Source organism: Alosa pseudoharengus, unplaced genomic scaffold (genome assembly GCF_046254945.1).
Source record: "Alosa pseudoharengus isolate Yale_2024_CS ecotype anadromous, Long Island Sound unplaced genomic scaffold, YU_APseudo_1.1 YU_APseudo_1.1_scf_6, whole genome shotgun sequence".
NCBI classification, from domain to species: Eukaryota; Metazoa; Chordata; class Actinopteri; order Clupeiformes; family Clupeidae; genus Alosa; species Alosa pseudoharengus.
Window position 1 is genome coordinate 30,413,812 of NW_027468848.1, and position 16,258 is coordinate 30,430,069.

Sequence of the window (16,258 nt, forward strand, 5' to 3'; positions counted from 1 at the left end):
AGGATAAATCGATTAGAAAGTAAACTACATTCACAAAGCCCAATAATATGATGTATGGGATCATAACTTAATGTTTAGATTAGTTCCAGAACTCAGATTAAGTCCAGAATTAGATTTAATATGAAGGTATTACAATGTTAATACATACAGTATGTACAACGCTATATGCAATATCTATAGTGTATAACAGGCCACCCGATGGTGTAAGTACACCTGGATGGGCGGTGTACAGTACCTGTCCTCCAGAGCACGGTGTCATAGAAGAAGGAGAACTCCATCTCGGTGTGATGCTCCAGAGAGGCCCAGCCGCGAGGCGCCGTCACGTAGATGTAGGACACGTAGAGAGGGACCTGCACCGTCAGGAAGGACTGGGCAGAGTCCCGCACCTGAGAGGGCACACAGGAACGCAGTGAGTTTCAGGAAAAATATAATTTTTAAAGTATTACTTTGCTAAGAGGATGTGAATTATAAATTAGGGTTTATGAATTATTGAATTATGATTGATCAAATTAGGAATAATTCAAAGCGCAAAGTCTTTTTGCTTGATTGATTTTAGTTTCTTAGAGAGCGTAGAGTTACATCAAGTTGTAAAAGCCAACGGCTGGAACAATATGAGCAATTCATTATGGGAACCAATTTGATTGATTAATTAATTAATTACTGAATTTCAGAATAAATTACTTCAAGCCTTTAAGTTTCACATTTTGGACAGTTTAAAATAACGTTTACAATCAAACCAATTGGGCTTTAGAAACACTCATATGCAGCTGAGAGCTATGGTCAGGTAATTTGAATACAATGTAGGCGAGACACATGCAAATACAGGCAAAATAATGAGCCTGCCTCTGGATCACTAAGGGTATGAGTCGTCTGGCTGAAAGGTAGTCAAATTTAATTCAAATGATGTGTCAAAGGGCCTTGGCTTCGACACATTAACTTAACTCAACCAAGCTCAGATATCCTTATTAGATTATAGGTTGCTTGAGTGTTCAACATTACGCTTAAAGTTATAAAGTTATATATATTGACTCTTGTTAACCTGGAAGTCTGCCGTGACCGAGCCCCCACAGACGTCGATGAGCTCGGTCATGTCATAGTAGGCATCGAAAGTCCAGATACAGCTCTTCAGGTTTAAGTGTTTGTAGAGCTGGATGGTCTTTGGCTCTCTCACACCTGGGTTGAACTGGTAGGGCCGGTCAAAGCCAGGGCCCAGGGAAATACTGTCGTACGATACATCATCCAGGAAGCCAGTCTCTGGAACACACAGACAACCAGACAAGAGTCATTACAGATAAAATAAGTCCATAAATAACTGATAGACAAATCACACATTATATACTCTCCCCTCAAAAAAAAATTAATAGGTGGTTATTATTGGAAATAATGCAAAGAACGATAGTCATCAGTTCTGTCTGACTGGGGTGGTGAAAGCAGGGGTTCTTGTACAAATTCATTAAAAACATTTTCGCTTGGGTGTTCATATCTATGGGGCGCATACATATTTCAAGACCTTGTGAGATTCTAGGAGCTCATTTGATATTTATAGCCTTTTATGGATTAAACTCTGGGAGGAATTTCAAAACTTTTCTGCTTCGATAATTTAAAGAACAAAACCCACATAAAAGTCTTCTGTTCTGTGAGTGCCACATGCTCTGAGAGGTGTGGGCTGGCTCACCTGAGATGCCCTGCAGGTCCCTGATGGTGACCAGGTTGGAGCAGATGTGCTGGTGTCGGTAGATGGACTCGGAGAGCAGGAAGTGCAGGTTGTGCAGGGGCATGGTGGACACCAGGGGCAGCATGCCGTCCTGGTGAGGGATCTGGACAGAGATGTGGATCCTGCCACATACAGAGCGCGCACGCACGCACACACACACACACACCCACACACACACACACACACACACACACACACACACACACACACACACACACACACGTATATACATCAGTCACTGCCAGTGGTAGGGCTGATATCAAGCAATGATTGACACTTGATATTTGTTTTGTAATTTCAACACCAAAATGTAATTTCAACACCAAATCCTTGACTATGTCACACTGAACCTGCTAGGCTGGAAAAGTGTAATATATATTTTTTCTAATTCTTTATTTCTTGTTGTCTTAAATGCTTAACTAACAAGGCATCTTAGCTGACAATACTTATATTATACTGTGATAATTCTTTAATTATACAATTCTCTTGCATTTATAAGTCATGTAGAATTCAGGGGTATTCTCACTGTATTCTGATGTGTTCATATGTTACTTCTGTATACAACGGGGAGAGGTCCTTACCATTGTATATAACTTTGTCGAATACCAAAAGCCTGACCAGATGTGGACACTAAGGGAGGCTTAGGCCTGCTCAGGAACATCCGAGGAATATCAGTGATAACATGGGCCGAGGGAGATAATGTGTTGTTCTGTTCGGGCTAGTATTTCCAGCTGGTCAGAGATGGTTTTATGGTTGGCACTAGGGATGTAACGATTACCGGTATAATGATAAACCGTGATAAAAATGTTGACGATAACAATTACCGTTTTCTTTTGAAATATCATAATTATCACGGTTGATTACCACGGTGTTGAAACCGTGTGTTTAATCCTTCCCAGCTTCATCCGAGCCTGCTTTTGACATACAGTAGGCCTGGTACAATGAAGCAAAATTGGTACCCTACTGATTCTATTGTCTAATTGATGGTTTTAACTGCTATTTGGATTAGGCTACAACTGATTTTAAAAGGCGGAACATTTTCACCGCAAAACTTGCACTGTATCATTTAGCCACTCTGCGTCTTTTTATGTTCACGTCCACATTAAATCCATTCCACTCACGTTATCAGAAGAACACAGTAGCATAACGTTTTATTTCGAACACTTAATTTGGTCTCACTCAGGGTAGGAATTTCACTATGGCCACGTCATTGCCCCTTGCGTTGGCCGTGATGTCCCTTTGAAAATCAGAGGTTTACAGGCAAGGGTGGCCTTGGTGCCCTTCTTTCAATATTCTGCTTTGCGTCCTACTAATAGCGATTTTTATTTAGCCTATGGCCTGTCAAAATATTCACAGCGCAAATTAATTTAGTCTTTTACGCAGTGGAGAAAGAAAGTGCGTCTAAATTCACCCATTCTTCTCAGTTGAACTACTCGCGAAGTAGCCTACTTATCACACAGACATCACAAGTATCCTATCACATGAAAGAGCTTTTTCTCAGCTTTTAAACGATGTTAGCAGCAAATTGCTGTGGTGAACGGTTCGCGAGAAAAGTAAATAATATAATTCAATTTAATCATAAATTCTACTGAAGGTTTTGCGTCCATCTCCCTACCCATTCCTCTCGGTGCAATACTTCACGAACCTTTCGTTTAACACACGACAAACCATATATCAGAATAAACAGCAGACCTTACCGAACACAAAGGTGTAAAGCAGTCCCCTGTACAGTTAGCCGTTCCAGAGTAATCCAGTTTTGAATTTGCAGTAAATTTCGACATGCATGGATGTCTCCAAATTTGGGCTTTAAGTTTTACAATGTGTTTAAATTGTTCCACATGATTTCATAACGGGCCAAATACAAAATAAATGTTACAAATATCGCCTAGATATCGGTAAATCAGAGGACAGCTGACTAAGAGTTTGTGAAAGTAGATCACAAAATGCTAAGCATGCATCTAGGCTATTTGAGTTTCTTAAAGCTGAACTGTGCTTAAATTGTTCAATACATGATTTCATAACAGGCCAAATATAAAATAAATGTTAAATATAGCCTAGATATCTGTAAATATTAGATGATCAGATAATTTGCAGTTCTATGTAATATGTCATGTTTCATGTTTTTGTAATGTTTCATACAGTGATGCAGGTCTACTGCAGTGAATAGGCTACAACTTTGATCATTTTTATAGCCTACTACTGTATAGTTAACTTTGGCCATGTGGCCTTTGTGCCCTCCACCAAATATGCCCAACTGAAGGCCAAGTGGCCTTGCCTCCAGAATGGTGAAATTCCAAGCCTGGTCTCACTCATTGGATCCAAATAACATAGCAACCTCCAAGTAATGTTAGGGTAAGTGAAGCTATAAGCACATAGCCAATTAAACATGAACGGGACACTTTTTGAAACTATTTCAGCTTGTGTAGGCCTATCAGTGCTTTCTGAACATATTGAACACACTTTTTAAAATACCGTGATAATACCGAAAACCGTGATAATTTTGGTCACTATAACCGTGAGGTTAAATTTTCATACCGTTACATCCCTAGTTGGCACCTGCCACGTTGGCATGATTTACGTTCGTATGTTTTAATATAATAGGCTTTGTCTTAGGTTTGGACTCAAGGAAGCGACTCAGAGAGCATCTTCTGTCAAAACGCTCAGCAGCAGCCCGCTTCTAGTAACAACCACAACTGTGCAGTTGTACTGTTCGAGACTTAGCCTGTGTTCTATTCTTTATTGTTGTACCATCTACAATAAATCATCATCTGATCACTGATCCTGATCCAGCCGCCAAGCTTTACTGACCATCTTCAATACAGACATTAGAACTAAAACACAACGCAATGACCAGGGAATCCAACAGTCATCAGCTACCACTCCATCAGTGGCCCTCTCTGCTCACCTGTTGGGGTGCTCTTTGTGCTTCACGTCCAGGTATTTTAGTGTGGCGATGAAGGACTGGGCCTGGAAGCCGCGGGCGGTTCCCGTGGTGACGGGCGTGTGGCAGATGGAGCCCTCGGTGCCGATGGTGGCGATGTTACTGCGGAGCGGCGTGCCCAGGTGGCCGTCCTTGTCCCGCGCCTGAGCCACGCAGCGCACGTGGAAGCGCCGGCTGAAGTAGATGCTGTCCAGCACCTGGACACACACACACACACACACACACACACAAACACACAGAACATGTCAACAATAACAATGGAAATGACCACTCCTTATCTAAGTGCTAGAGGAAGTGCTAAGAAGAGCTCTCCTTCTTTACATGTAATGGGAACTATACAACTCGTATTGTTGTACAACTCAGTGGAGTACTATATGCCTGTGAGGATTCAGACTGACCATGTGGTTGACGCTGGTGTAGGGCGTGGTATCGGTCACTGTCTCAAACGGGGAGCGGGCACCGCTGGCATCTCTGGGCGCTGCCACCTCCCAGCTGAAGTGGATGGAGGTCTGGTTGATGCCCGCCTCCTCACAGCGTTCCTTCGTGACCGAGTACTTGGGGTAGTGGGGGTCACATGGGGTCACGCACACCAGGGGGTAGCCGGGGGACGGGGTCTTCTTGCTGCCCTCTTTGGTCACTTCCTGTACGTTGTCATAGTCTGACAGGGAGACCACCTACAGAGGAGATACCAGAGGTGTGTGAGAGGAGAATAAAGCTTAACACAGAATATATTGTCACTGAAAGATTTGATCAACTATAAGGTGTAATAGTTCCATCAAATCATATAAGAGGGTAAGAGGTTATCAAATCACTGTGGATTGCAAATTGAATATTTTATTTAACAAGGCCCACTGATTTCACCTACTGTAGCTAAATGACATACTGTAGTGTATTTACTGTATACTCAATTTATATACTCAATATATCTGAGATTCTTCACTGGATTTCTGTAGGGAGAGTAAACGTTGGAGATGTTGAAGAGGGATTGTCATCTCTTACTATTGGTGGAGAAGGGAGGATGAGGCTTCCTGCAGCCTCCTGATCCAAAATAGTCACTGTTGCCATAGTGATCTCCCCAAGCACAGCCTCCACAGGGTCGTCTGGGCCGAGGACCAATGAAAAAGATTCGTGCCACTCCTTGTCCTCATTGGACAAGATCTCCACCTTGAACAGGATGTGGTCCATGCCTATACACATAAAGACGATCACTCAACATTAGTTTACTGAAAAGCTAACTTGTCAAAACTACACCTCAGAACAATGGAAACTAATTCAAAAAGCGGATTTACAGAACACTGACCCGGGCTGAACTTGAGGACTCGGCTCTTGGGGTTGTAGTCCACTCCGGACTGGGCCGAGCCGTCCCGGGTGCTGCAGCGGATCTTGGAGGTGCGGTCCAGGTCTCCCTTGCGGATGACTTTGATGTTCAGCACTTCGATTCCATCAGGCCCTGGAGGCTCCCGCACTTGGTAGGAGGCTTGTTCAAACTCAATGGTGGGGGCTAAGGGAGTCACAGGCACCACATTTGGAAGACATTATAAAGCCTATCATCATATCTGTTAATGTCTTTCTCTTTACAACTGCTTCAATAAAAGGCATAGAATTCTCTTTTATTCAGAATTTTACATTTATTCTATGTTATGTTGGTCATGACTTCGTGTCCATCTAAACAGACTTTTTCTCAGTCGTACTTAACATGAGTCCTTACTTACTATCAAAACTAATCTTCTACTTTCCACAAAATGATGATGACCAAATAACATTGAGACACAAAACAGTTCTCAAAACACTCAGAAGCTTACCATCCTCGTCATTGGTGATGGTGACCGTAACAATGTCGTTCACACCAATCATGGCTCCCCCCCAGTGATCACCCTGAGGAGATCCCAGATGCACCTGGAACTCTTCCTCGGGCTCGAACACCGAGTCGTCGTTGATGTGCACCGTGCAGTTCTTCACCTGTCAATCAACAGAGTTCCAATTAGTGGATTGGAACTCCACTGCATAAATGCTGATGGCATACCATGCTGCATTCTAACAAGTTTTATTAGCTTTCCGCTAAACAGTTCTTTTTCAGGGTAAGGAGAAGATTAAAAAGTTTTATTTGGGAAAAGTTATGTTGGAGACTGATGGGGGAGGTTGCTGAGGCGTATTCAGTCACTTTCAATAATTTGCCAATGTCTAGAACCCATTAGGTTTCCAAGGATCTTATTAAAACTTAGATTGAGTATGATTTAAATTGTCACTGCTTTGTAGTCTCCTGAGCTGAATGATTGTGTGCTACTTGGAGAAATTGTTACCCTCTCCCCCTTCAGGAAGGTGACGCGGGAGTCGTCCACATTCCGCCTCTCTTCAAAGTCGTCCATCACCATGGCGGACATGGTGCGCGTGTAGCAGCGGACAGATGACTTGTAGGACAGGTCCCCGGTGCGGACAATTGGGATGTGCAGGATGCCGTCTTTCTCCTTTACCGTGAACTTCACCTTCTCAAAGTGCATGCTGGGAACTAGTAGAGGAGAAAAGCGGAACGTTGTGTTGCTGCAAATTCAGGGAAACGCAATGTGTTTTAGTGCTTTTGGTGGATCTGTGCGTGGTACGTACTGTCCAGGAAGGTGTCGGTGATGAGGACGGACGCTTCGTGTGGCTCAATGAGGACAGCCCCCTGCGGAGAGCTCAGGAAAACCACAAAGGACTCTGACCCCTCAATGGTGGGATTCTGGACGTCGTCCATGATGGTGAGGCTGCAGGTCTGTGAAGAGTCAAGGAAACAGATATAAAACAGGTTTTTGTGCTGTGTTTGAACTTAAGCATATGCTGGGAAAGGCAGGTTTTTGCGCTGTGTTTGAACTTAAGCATATGCTGGAAAAAGGCAATGCGCTGTACCTCCTCTGTGACCCCAGGCTTGAACTCCACTTTCTTGGAGCTGGGGATGTAGTCGACTCCGGGCGTGGCCGAGTCGTGGTCAGCAGGTCTGGTGGCACACCACACGGAGGCCACTGAGGAGAGGTCACTGCCGTGTCTGACCACAGGGATCTCAATGGTTCCTGTAGAGGGGGAGGGGGGCGGTATAAGAATACAAGGACATTTTTCAAAAGAGCCACTCAAGGGAGGGACACACATAGGGAGAGTCTGCAAAGAATCTCTAATTCAAAGAATCTCAATTCAAATCTTCAAAGAATCTCTAGTTCAAAGAATCTTTAATTCAAAGAATCTCAATTCAAATCTTCAAAGAATCTCTGATTCAAAGACTCCCTGATTCAAAAAATGTATACTGTATGTTTATTAATTTTTATTCTTCTTTTACGACGTACAGCAAATGTTCCAGTGTTAAGCATCAGCCACTACAACTCCAACTCACCTGCATCCTCACTGAAGGTGAAGGTCGCATTGCCAAGGGATACGGTCGAGGCATCGTTGGGTCCGTCGATCACAACCTTCGCCACCGTGATGCCGCCCATGCGTGCGTTGTCCGAGGTGTCCGACAGGACCAGCTCAAACTCCTCGGACAGCTCGTACTCACTATCGTCGATCAGCTTCACGTCGCACGTGGACATGCTCACGCCTGGCCCGAAGATGACGCGGTTGTCGTTGGACATGCCACGGGTCTTGTAGTCAGAGCCGGACTCCAGGGCGTGCAGGCTGCTGCCCTTGGCCGACTTGGGCACGGTGTAACAGAGAGCCGAGACCGTGCTGCTCGTGTCTCCTGGAGGGGGACAGACAGAGAGGTCAGGCGCGTCAGAGCTGACACTAGCAGCCATAATGCCGTGGTTTACAATGGTGAAAAACAGATAATAATTATGGATGAATTATATGGATAAATTATAATTATAATAATTATGGATGAGTTCTCAAAGTTTGACTATCACAAACAGCAAATAAACAAACAGCATTTTATTTAACAATTTAAAATTTACAATTATATAAAAGGAAAGAAATGTAATTACAGTATAATAATATTAATGTCTGAGACTGGATGCATACAATTCACTAATCTAGCTGATACTAATTAGTGTGCTAATATAATGTAAATGTAATGTTTCTTAACTTCCCCTTCCCCACTCAGCATGAAATCTAAGTGCAGATAATCTCAGACTGAGAGTAAATGTGTGCAAGTGAACAGCACTAAAGTGGGTGACCGGACCTTTCCTCTCGACGGGAACGAAGACGAAGCCGGTGCTTTCGTTTACGTGGTAAGTCTTCTTGTCAAACTGCAGCAATGGCTCGTCCTCCGTGTCGTTGATGTGGACCTTGGCACGGGTCACAGGGCCCAGAAGGGCATAGACGGGCATGCTCAGCTCCACGTTGAAGCTCTCAATGTTCTCAAACACTTGGTCGTCGTTGATCACGATGGTGCACACCTTAGTGTCCTCTCTTTCATCAAACTGTACCTGTAACATGGGGGAAAAGTGATTTCTGTATTACAATACATGTCTGAATGATGAATGACATAAACCTGGTAAATGGCAGCACTATTACAATAAATTACAAAGTAACATACCATAGATCCACAGTAAGGTTTATTAATTAAGATTAGCAGTAGAAAGTTATCCTAAAATGTTTTCTGCAACTGTGCAATTTAGGAATTCCTTTGTAAACAAATGCTTTCCATAGTCAAGTTAAGTCAAGTCATTTATTTATATAGCACATTTAAAAACAACAGGGGTTGAGCCAAAGTGCTGAACAAAGAAAAAGTTTAGCTAATAAGTCATAACAATAAGACCCTACATCTACACAAAGGCCATACATCTACACAAACTAAGTGTGATTGTTTGTGGCAAGACATAGAAATGACATTGGAAGTATGAAGTTGTGAGATGGACCCTATCTACAGTATATCTGTGATCTGTGGGTTTTTAATCGTACCTGCCCAGCATACTCCACGTAGTCTTGCTGTCCAGGCCGAGAGCCCACACTGGAGGTGGAGGTGGCAGTGCCCTGCTCCGTGCGGCACAGCACGATGGCATACTGGTTCAGATTGCCCGTTCGCTTCACCGTCACGGCTACCGTGCCTGCCTTCTCACTCACGTTGTAGCTGCGGAGACAAGGAACAGGTTTGGGTGTCTCTTCGTCTGTATTTTCATGCATCAGAAAGCAACGCACTGTTGACATACCACAACATAATTATACAGAGCTTCAGTTGACTTCTTATGTGGACATTTTCATCTAAAAGCACTGACTGGCAGAGAAAGGCAGAGAAAGTCACAGTTTACAGTATGGATTGAAAGTTTGATAAATACGACGGAAACTTGGGTCTGATTGCGTTCGCAATATGCGGTTTGTCCATGGCGCTGATAACGCTACGTTCGCAAATGTACGTACAGTACATCTGGCCCTGAGTATGCACTGTGGTTACCAGACATCAGAGGAGAAACTCAAAGGAAAACGTGTGTCATGGAGACTATTATGGCCAATACTCTTAACCACGAATAAGCTCCTTTATGTAGAACACCTACAGCAATTTGGATGTGAACTAACATCTCCTAAAGTCCACTCTAGCCTGAAAAAAGTACTTGCAAGCTCAGTACTAGATGAGGATCATTGTACACATCATGCTCATTTAATTACACAAAAACATGAGGGAACGGATTCAGCTTGATTGATTTACTGCAGCCCTCACCTCTTGTGCTCGAAGCTGATGAGAGACCACTGAATGTGGAACATGTTGTCGCTGACCACGTTGGGCTTGCTGTCCTTCACCAGGAATTTGAAATTGTCACTGGTCTCCAGGCCACTGCCCTCCTTCAGCACGTAACGGATCAGACCCAGATTGATGTCCGCTGGAGGAGAGAGATTCACATTTCACATGAAACCTTTCGTCAGTAATTTGACCCAATTAGACTAGCGAAATGCATCACTAGAATATTTGATAACTTGTATTGCTTGCAATATGCTTGCAATATAAGGGAATCTCTCTATTCTATCTGTCTACCATTCCTACAGACAGTCTGGGCTGTGGTGAGCACCTTGGGTGAATGTGGTGATCGGCGTGCCAGGCTTGAGTTTGCTCTCCAGGAAACCGTGTTTGGTGGAGGTGGTGACCTCATAGACCAGCTGGCCATCGTCGGTGTCTGGGTCCACAGTCAGCAGCTCCTTCTTCGAGATGAGGTTTGTGGCCTGAGGAGATAAAAATGACACGCATCAAGCTCCTCTCATGCTGGGTAAGTAACAATGTGATACGTGTCCAGTAGAGGGGGGTGTTGTAACACTGGACTCAGTGGGTCTGGGCTGTGCAGTGGGAGCAGCTACAAAGTTTCTCAAAGTTTGATCATCGAATAAACATTTTTCTTTTATACATTTTTCATTTAATTTTTCTCTGATATACACCTCAGTAGCATGCTGTTGTAGAGTTAAAGGTCCTGCCAATACTGTTAAATATATGAGTTACACTCAAAGGTAAAATATTATCCAATATAACAATCCACTATGTATCCACTGTCTTCGTAGAACAATAAAATAACAGACAATAGCAATACTGACTCCAAGAGTCAGTTACAGACAGAGCTACCTTATTGTCCATGTACTCCAGCCACTGCAGGCCAAGGTTGGTGACGATGCGGGGCGTCCCATCATCCACCGGGAGAATGTCAATCTTGAACTTCTGAGGGGCCGCTGTCACAATCTAGAAGAGGTCACAACAGGCAAGTTGTTATGTACTCACAAAAACACACACACACACAAAAACACACACACAAAAACACACACACACACACACAAAGCTGATCCACCCTGTCCCACTCCAGGGTGCTTGCACGCACGCAGCGGTGGCGGCGGCTAGGTGGAGGGATTTAGGAGCGGGCGGCCATCTCTCTGGTGATAAGTGCTGTCATTACGCGTAAAGTTTTTTGACAAGGTGAAGCACTTCCCACCGCAGCTGCCCGCTAAGAAAACAGCCTCTCTGTCAGGTGTGTGGTGACAAGACGCTGACACCAGCGAAATAGGAAACGCAGCTGCCGGGATGGAGAGAGAGGGAGGGAGGGAGGGAGAAAGGGAGGTACACAACCCTGGAGGAGGAACCAGAGAGAGAAGGAGAGAAGAGGAGAGATAGAAAGTGAAAGAAGATAGAGAGTAGGTGACAGAGAGTGGGAGAGAAAGGGGAAGAGAGAGAGGGAGGTAAAGAAAGAGGGGGAGAGGAAGAGCGTGCATGTATCTCAAAGAGAGAGAGAGAATACTTAAAGCAAAGCAGGCATGTGTGTGTGTGTGTGTGTGTGTGTGTGTGTGTGTGTGTGTGTGTGTGTCAGATATGAAAGTGTGAGTCCCTTGTGATCTACGTTCTATATTAATACCGGCAGACTGGGACAGACAAATGAGTTGACAGTCCGTGACAGACATTTTTCAGAAGCAGACTGATAGGTGGATGACTAATAACTGTGTGCCCACACACACAGACACACACACACACACACACACACACACACACACACACACACACACACACACACACACACACACACACACACACACAGAGAGGCCTCAACAAAGGAACACAAAGCTCTGCTTTGATAGGCTGCAACCTTCAGCCTGAGGTAACAACTCAAGAAAACATCTACATTTTTATAGCAAGGCTAAATAAACCTGGAATAAAATATGATGCAATCCACACAAAGACCACACTCTCAGCCTCTGCCTCTATGTCTTCCTGACTATGCCATCTTATTCTGGCTGGGAGAGCAACTGCATTGTAAACCAAGGCTGAACGTGACACATTCACAGCAGGAGGCCGACCTGATAGAGTAGTCCCACTTCTGTCGACCCTGGCCCTAAAGGCACTCCACTGGCACATCAAATGTGGGTCTTTCCTGGACACACACACACACACACACACACACACACACAGACAAAGACATACCTACACCCCCAGATAAACATGAACGCACGCATACACACACACTGAAATAAGCACACAGTGACCAGAGAGAAAGCATGTACACTCACCCAGCTGAACATGCACACGAACACACACACACACACACACACACACACACACACACACACACACACACACACACCTCCTTGCCACCCTCCTCCACCAGGAAGAACATGTTGGTGCCGTCAGCCACGGTGAAGGTGAACCGGTCCTTGAGCGAGTTGCTGCCGTCGTGGTTGTAGCTGATGCGGTTCTGGTAGATGTCGTCCATGGTGAAGGTGCTGGTCTGCCGGTAGTGCTGGCCGTTGTTGGTGCGCTCGATGGTGCCGTGCCGCGGAGGCTGGACCACGGTGAAGGTGATGGAGTCCTCCTGAGGAAGAGGAGGAAACGTAGGGGGAGGGTTGAAAAAGAGTGAGAGGGTCAGGGATCAAATGGAGGGAGAGTGGGGGAAAAGGAAGAGTAGAAAGGGATTGTAAGGTAGAAAGAGAGAGATAACAGCAAAGATGGAGGCTCAATCAAATCATATTGAAATAATTGAGTGTTTGTATGTGTGTCAGGGTTTCCGTTGTCCGGTAATTACCGGACATTGGCCGAAAAAAAAATGAAATGTCCGACAAAATGAAATCTCTCCGGTCAAATTGTCCGATTGAAATTGGCTAATAATCCCGTCCCCCTAACGCAATCTAAATTTGAGAATAAGCCTTAAAATGTAAGCCTATATTAAAGCAATACGTCCTCTGGCTATGTTTTTAAATGTACAGGCTCTACCGTTTGAAAGCTATTAAACAAGACGCATAGCCTGCTGCATTTCAAATAGGAAACATTTCAAATAGGAAGCGCACGCTTATGTTAAACAACGAACAAATGAGTGAGGCGGTTCAAACATGGCCAGGCCCAGGCAGAGTAGCCTTAAAAGTTTTTTCAGAGGCCAGACGCGATGGATGAAGATAAAATTGGTAACGTCTGAAGCCTCAGATGTCCGGTCAACTCCACCACCACCAGATAAAAAGCAAAAGTGTCGGGCGTATCTGTCGGAATCATGACATTGGAAGTGGAGTTGCGGGGTTGCGGCCGCTCCAAGACACTGTCATTCTCCGTGTACACTGGACATGCAACTGTGTTCTGTACCCAAAGTATACAGTAGGCCTATGCTTTCTCTGTCTATGATCTGCAGGGTTAGGGCCTCCTCGACGAGGAGATTGCTGGTCCGCGGATAATTTCCGGCACAATTAAACGGTATCATTGAACCGTGGACCGAAAGAAAAAGAAACTAAACATTTCCCAGAATAGGTAACATTTCTTAATTTATTGTTATCAAATAAAGAGGCATAGCCTTAGGGGGTAGTGGTGTGAGCGCTCATTCTGGTGTGTGCGCACCTGTGCAAGTTAAACAGTGGAACCACTGGAGATAACATGGGTAGCAGCAACAAACAACATAGCCTTTTTAAAACAATGAACGAAGCGGACTCTTGCTGTCCATGAAAACATAGATACTAGCTAGATCTTGTTAGGCATGTTTACGTAAGTTAGGCTAATGAACATGTTGCCTTCTATTCAGCCTGATTATGTCATTCTTTAAGCTACATAGCCTGTCTCCAGTTTTCCTCAACTAACCCTAACTAGGTAATTAAGAAGCGATAATAGGATATTTGACCGGCATATCATCAAAATGTCCGGAAAACGAAACTTCTGCCGGTCACTTTGACCGGCACCATTTTTTCCTAGCGGAAACTCTGATGTGTGTGTGTGCGTGTGTGCATGCATGTGTATGTGTTGTTTGTGTGTGTGAGTGTGTGTGTGTGTGTTGTACCTCTGTGTCAGCGTCAGTGGCCTTGAGTTCAAACTCAGTGATGGTCTTCCTCACTCCTTCCTGCACACGCATGCCTGGCACCTGCACTGTAGGCAGCGAGTCGTCCACGGGACGTATGGTGATGTAGAACGTCTGTGAGATCTACAGTACACACACACACACACACACACACACACACACACACACACACACACACACACACACGCGCACACACAAAAGAGCCACATCTTCAATGAATTGAGTGATGAACACAGCCCAGAGAAATTACCACTCTTTATTCCTCTACATACTGCATTTAGATGACTGAACAAAAAACTGTCCAGTTCCACAATAAAGAAGAAGATTTACGGACACAATCTAGCCCTGGACCGAGTGTGGAGCCTCCACTTAGCACTTTCCACCCAAAGCAATTTGCAGCCTGCTAATTCCCTGTGGTTAGCCCATATGTTAATAGGCCCTTTGTGTGAACGGGGCAGTTCACACATGACTAGCTGGGCTCTATGGGCCCTGTGCATTGTGGGATGCATCCATAGGGCAGCTGATTAATCTCTTTGAGGCGAGGCCGGCGGCGGCCAGCGAGTGTTTGCACAGGCCGCTGCGGCCCTCATTACTCAAGAGCTGAGGGGGGGGGGGGGGCAGTGAGGCTCAGGGGCCTGCCCCGCATTTGATCCCCCCATTCTTCTTTTGCTTCCCATGCTGTGGACAGTCCCCTTCATCACACACACACACACACAAACAAACGCATATGCACACATGGACACATACAAACACACACACACACACACACACACACACGCATAATGCACACATGGACACATACAAACACACACAAACACACACACACACACACACACACACACACACACACACACACACACACACACACACACACACACAGAAACGCATAATGCACACATGGACACATACAAACACACACAAACACACACACACACACACACACACACACACACATACATACACGCTCACACTCACACACACGCATAAACATGGACACATACAAACAAACACGCATACACATGTGTGCACGCAAACATACTCACACACTCACATACATGCATTCTGGCACACACCCTGAGAAATACAAACCCATATGTACCGCACGCCACACACACACACACACACACACACACACCGACACAAGCTGTCCTCCTAACCTCATTAGCACCGTCGGAGACGGTGAAGGTGAAGTCATCGGCGTGCTTCTCCTCATCGCTGGTGTGAACATACTGCACGCTGCGGGAGGCCAGGTCGGCCTGAGTAAACGTGCTGATGTGTGTGCCTGCACAGGAGGAGAGGAGAGGAGAGGAGGAGGAGATGAGCAAGAGGAGAGGAGAAGGAGGAGGAGATGAGCAGGAGGAGAGGAGAGGAGGAGAGAAGGAGGAGATGAGCAGGAGGAGAGGAGGAGGAGAGGAGATGAGCAGGAGGAGAGGAGAGGAGGAGGAGATGAGCAGGAGGAGAGGAGAGGAGGAGGAAATGAGCAGGAGGAGAGATGGGAGGGAAGTGGAAATATGAGGAGAGGAGAAGAAACGGAGAGGAGAGGAAGAGAGGAGAGGAGTGGAAGTGTGATAGACAGAAGAGAACAGGGGAGGAGAGAGGAGAGGAGATGGAAGGAAGGTGGAGATGTGAGGAGAGGTATAGAGAGGAGAGGAGGAAGGGGGGGTGAAGATGAGATGGAAGTGGAGGCATGAGGAGAGGAGAGGAGAGGAGGGAGGATGAAGAGGGGGAAATGAGAGACCAGCAGAGAAAAGTAGAGAAGAAAAGAGGAGGGGGGTGAGGGGCAGTGGTGAAAAGATGAGAGGGCAGGAGAGGACAAACATGAGCGGGGGAGTGGGGGAGAGTAGAACAGAGAGGAGTGAAGGACAGTGCAGGACCAAGGGCCATGAAGATGAAGGATGGGAAGTGTGAGAA

The 16,258-nt window shown here is 45.3% G+C and overlaps 1 protein-coding gene across 1 annotated transcript in view; it reads right to left on the reverse strand.

Annotated features, from left to right (window-relative positions):
- The window catches only part of fras1 (Fraser extracellular matrix complex subunit 1), a 153,320-nt gene that overhangs the window by 4,498 nt on the left and 132,564 nt on the right, over window positions 1-16,258 (reverse strand). Inside the window, exons 48-67 of the mRNA XM_076271191.1 lie at window positions 15,505-15,629; window positions 14,330-14,470; window positions 12,662-12,889; window positions 11,161-11,274; window positions 10,619-10,769; window positions 10,273-10,432; window positions 9,519-9,687; window positions 8,797-9,043; window positions 8,014-8,358; window positions 7,539-7,699; window positions 7,257-7,404; window positions 6,956-7,161; window positions 6,458-6,614; window positions 5,956-6,156; window positions 5,655-5,842; window positions 5,054-5,329; window positions 4,620-4,852; window positions 1,676-1,836; window positions 1,040-1,254; window positions 236-386 (exon numbers count right to left, since the gene is read on the reverse strand). Of these exons, the coding sequence (XP_076127306.1) occupies window positions 236-386; window positions 1,040-1,254; window positions 1,676-1,836; window positions 4,620-4,852; window positions 5,054-5,329; window positions 5,655-5,842; window positions 5,956-6,156; window positions 6,458-6,614; window positions 6,956-7,161; window positions 7,257-7,404; window positions 7,539-7,699; window positions 8,014-8,358; window positions 8,797-9,043; window positions 9,519-9,687; window positions 10,273-10,432; window positions 10,619-10,769; window positions 11,161-11,274; window positions 12,662-12,889; window positions 14,330-14,470; window positions 15,505-15,629 (3,777 nt within the window). The remainder of the gene's footprint in view (window positions 1-235; window positions 387-1,039; window positions 1,255-1,675; window positions 1,837-4,619; window positions 4,853-5,053; window positions 5,330-5,654; window positions 5,843-5,955; window positions 6,157-6,457; window positions 6,615-6,955; window positions 7,162-7,256; window positions 7,405-7,538; window positions 7,700-8,013; window positions 8,359-8,796; window positions 9,044-9,518; window positions 9,688-10,272; window positions 10,433-10,618; window positions 10,770-11,160; window positions 11,275-12,661; window positions 12,890-14,329; window positions 14,471-15,504; window positions 15,630-16,258) is intronic.